The sequence below is a fragment of the Oncorhynchus mykiss genome, chromosome 4 (assembly GCF_057628025.1).
Source record: "Oncorhynchus mykiss isolate SJ-2025 chromosome 4, ASM5762802v1, whole genome shotgun sequence".
Classification (NCBI taxonomy): Eukaryota; Metazoa; Chordata; class Actinopteri; order Salmoniformes; family Salmonidae; genus Oncorhynchus; species Oncorhynchus mykiss.
In genome coordinates this window covers 30,170,001-30,172,500 of record NC_143025.1, presented here as the reverse complement: position 1 = coordinate 30,172,500, position 2,500 = coordinate 30,170,001, and the positions used below count along the sequence as shown (strand labels likewise).

At 50.9% G+C, this 2,500-nt stretch overlaps 1 protein-coding gene across 3 annotated transcripts in view; it reads left to right on the top strand.

Annotated features, from left to right (window-relative positions):
• The window catches only part of lnx1 (ligand of numb-protein X 1), a 69,408-nt gene that overhangs the window by 8,449 nt on the left and 58,459 nt on the right, over nucleotides 1–2,500 (top strand). For 2 of the 3 annotated variants that reach the window (XM_036968590.2, XM_090231823.1), the window contains exon 2: nucleotides 325–843. In XM_036968590.2, the coding sequence (XP_036824485.2) occupies nucleotides 325–843 (519 nt within the window). Of the gene's footprint in view, nucleotides 1–324; nucleotides 844–897; nucleotides 965–2,500 lie in introns of those variants that run through there. The other variant, XM_090231824.1, reaches the window with a different exon arrangement.

The following is a 2,500-nucleotide window of genomic DNA, read 5'->3' as shown; positions in this document are numbered from 1 at the left end:
ACAGTGGGTTAACTGCCTTGTTCAGGGCAGGACAGAATTTTATGTTTGTCAACTCGGGGACTCGATCTTGCAACCTTCTGGTTACTAATCCAAAGCTCTAACCACTAGGCTACCTGTCTCCCGCTCTCACAGTGGCCGTGATTCCTGCTCTATGTTTCACTGCTGAGGGTATGTCTATGTGTGTGTGCCTGTCTGTCCGCCTGCTTGTGTGTCTATGCAACACCAAGTTCTGTAGCTCAGCTCAGAGAACGCTGACATTATGAACACTGTCACACCCTTCCAGCTTGATCCAATATCCATGCCTCTCTCTGTCTCTCTGTACAGCACCATACCAAGCCCCCCTTGTCTAAGAGCCCTCTTCATGAGTAGCCAAGGGGAGTTTGATTTGGCTGAGGTGCCTGATGTTGCCATGGTGATGGCGATGGCACCAGCACCCCCACAACAACTCCCATCACCTGCAACAATTGGCTACAGCGGTTTGGAGTCCCCTCCCCCGGAGCTGTGCCAGGCGTGCGGCCAGAGACATCTCCTTGAGGAGAACCATGAGTACCTGTACCGAGACGAGGTGGACGATGACCTCATCTGTCACATCTGTTTGCAGCCGTTTATCAGGCCGCTGGACACGCCCTGCGGACACACCTACTGCCAGGAGTGTCTGACCAGCTTCCTGCTGGAGAGTGACTTCTGCCCCGTGGACCGTACCCATCTCATGCTGCAGAACTGCCGCAAGTCCAGCCTGCTGGTGCACAAGATACTGGACAAGCTGGCCGTGGCCTGCCCCTTCACTGACCACTGCACTGATGCCCTGCCCCGGGGGGAGATGGAGGGACACATCAAGAACAGGTAGGTCTCGTACCTCCATCATACCCACTATGTACTATAATAACACATTACCCCAACACACCTTAACCCACTGCACTGATGCCCTGCCCCGGGGGGAGATGGAGGGACACATCAAGAACAGGTAGGATAAAAAGTTAGAATCCCAACATGCATGTCACCACTGGAAGACTACCCCTAAACACTTTTACCCACAATCCACTGTAAGAGCAAAGAGTGTTCCACACCCACAGGATGTCTGCAACATAAGTCTCCCTAAACACAGTTAGATATTGCAGGGACAACTGAATGCATTCAAATGAAATGTGTCTTCCGCATTTAACCCAACCCCTCTGAATCAGAGAGGTGCGGGGGCTGCCTTAATCAACATCCACGTCTTCAGCACCCGGGGAACAGTGGGTTAACCGCCTTGCTCAGGGGCAGAACGACAGATTTTTTTACCTTGTCAGCTCAGGGATTCAATCCAGCAACCTTCCAGTTTCTGGCCCACCGCTCTAACCACTAAACTCCCTGCAGCACCCATAATAACTGCTGCATATCATATTTGTGTTCTGCTTTCCCCATCTGCTGCTCTCTCTCTCTCTCTCTCTCTCTCTCTCTCTCTCTCTCAGGGCTCGTAACGTTGTTGTGGTACATCTGTGTTGACCTCCATTTAACATACACACTTAACATCCCCACCCCCACGTCCCTATTGTCCCTGTCCCCACCCCCTCCAGTCCCAGAGGGGGAGAGCGCACTTCCTCACCCAGGTCCTTTCATCTGAACCAGCCCAGCTCCTCTGTTTATCATTATAGAGTCAGAGGTTTGGCTGCTCATTGTTCAGTGTCTTGGCTCCTCTCTTCATTAGCGCTCGTTAACACTCTGCTAGCCTAGAGGCCCACAGGACAATTATTAAATAACACCCAAACTATACACTGGGACTGTGCAACAATGTCTTTTCCATAAAGTGATAGTTATGCTATCACTATCTCCTGAGCCTGGAATCCCCTCGAAGTTCACCCCCTTTCTCTTCCATTCTCCCCTCCCTCTCCTTATCCTTCTTCAATCTTCATCCTCTGGTGTCCTGTCACTCACGCCTCCATCCTCCATGTCTACCTCCCCGACTCGTTCATGATGTGTGAGTGTGATGTGGGTGGGCCAGGGGTCTCTGGGGGCCAGCTCCTCTCTGGGAGGAGTCACGAGGTGTTACAGTATCTATCTGTAGAGGGGAGAGGCTACGCCCTGGGGGAAGAGAAGAGACTCTCTGGCTCATCCAGCCTGATACACCGGCCTCATAAGGTCTTTGGTTTTGTGCTCGTGGTTTGGCACTTTTTTGGGGTTGAGTGTTTGTGGTCCTGTGTTTGAGGTTGTGTTTGCGGTCTAGTAATTGGGATCCTGTGTTTGAGGTTGTGTTTGCGGTCCAGTAATTGGGGTCCTGTGTTTGAGGTTGTGTTTGCGGTCCAGTAATTGGGGTCCTGTGTTTGAGGTTGTGTTTGCGGTCCAGTAATTGGGGTCCTGTGTTTGATGTCATGCAGGGTTGCGTGTTACGTTTATGATGTAGGGTTTATGGTCTTATTTCATTAGGTGTGTTTATGGTCAGGTGTTTATAGCCTGTTTATCTTGCAAATCCTTTTACAGTGAGTTTTCAATATGCATTTATAAAGGGCCTTTCCCAGTGAAA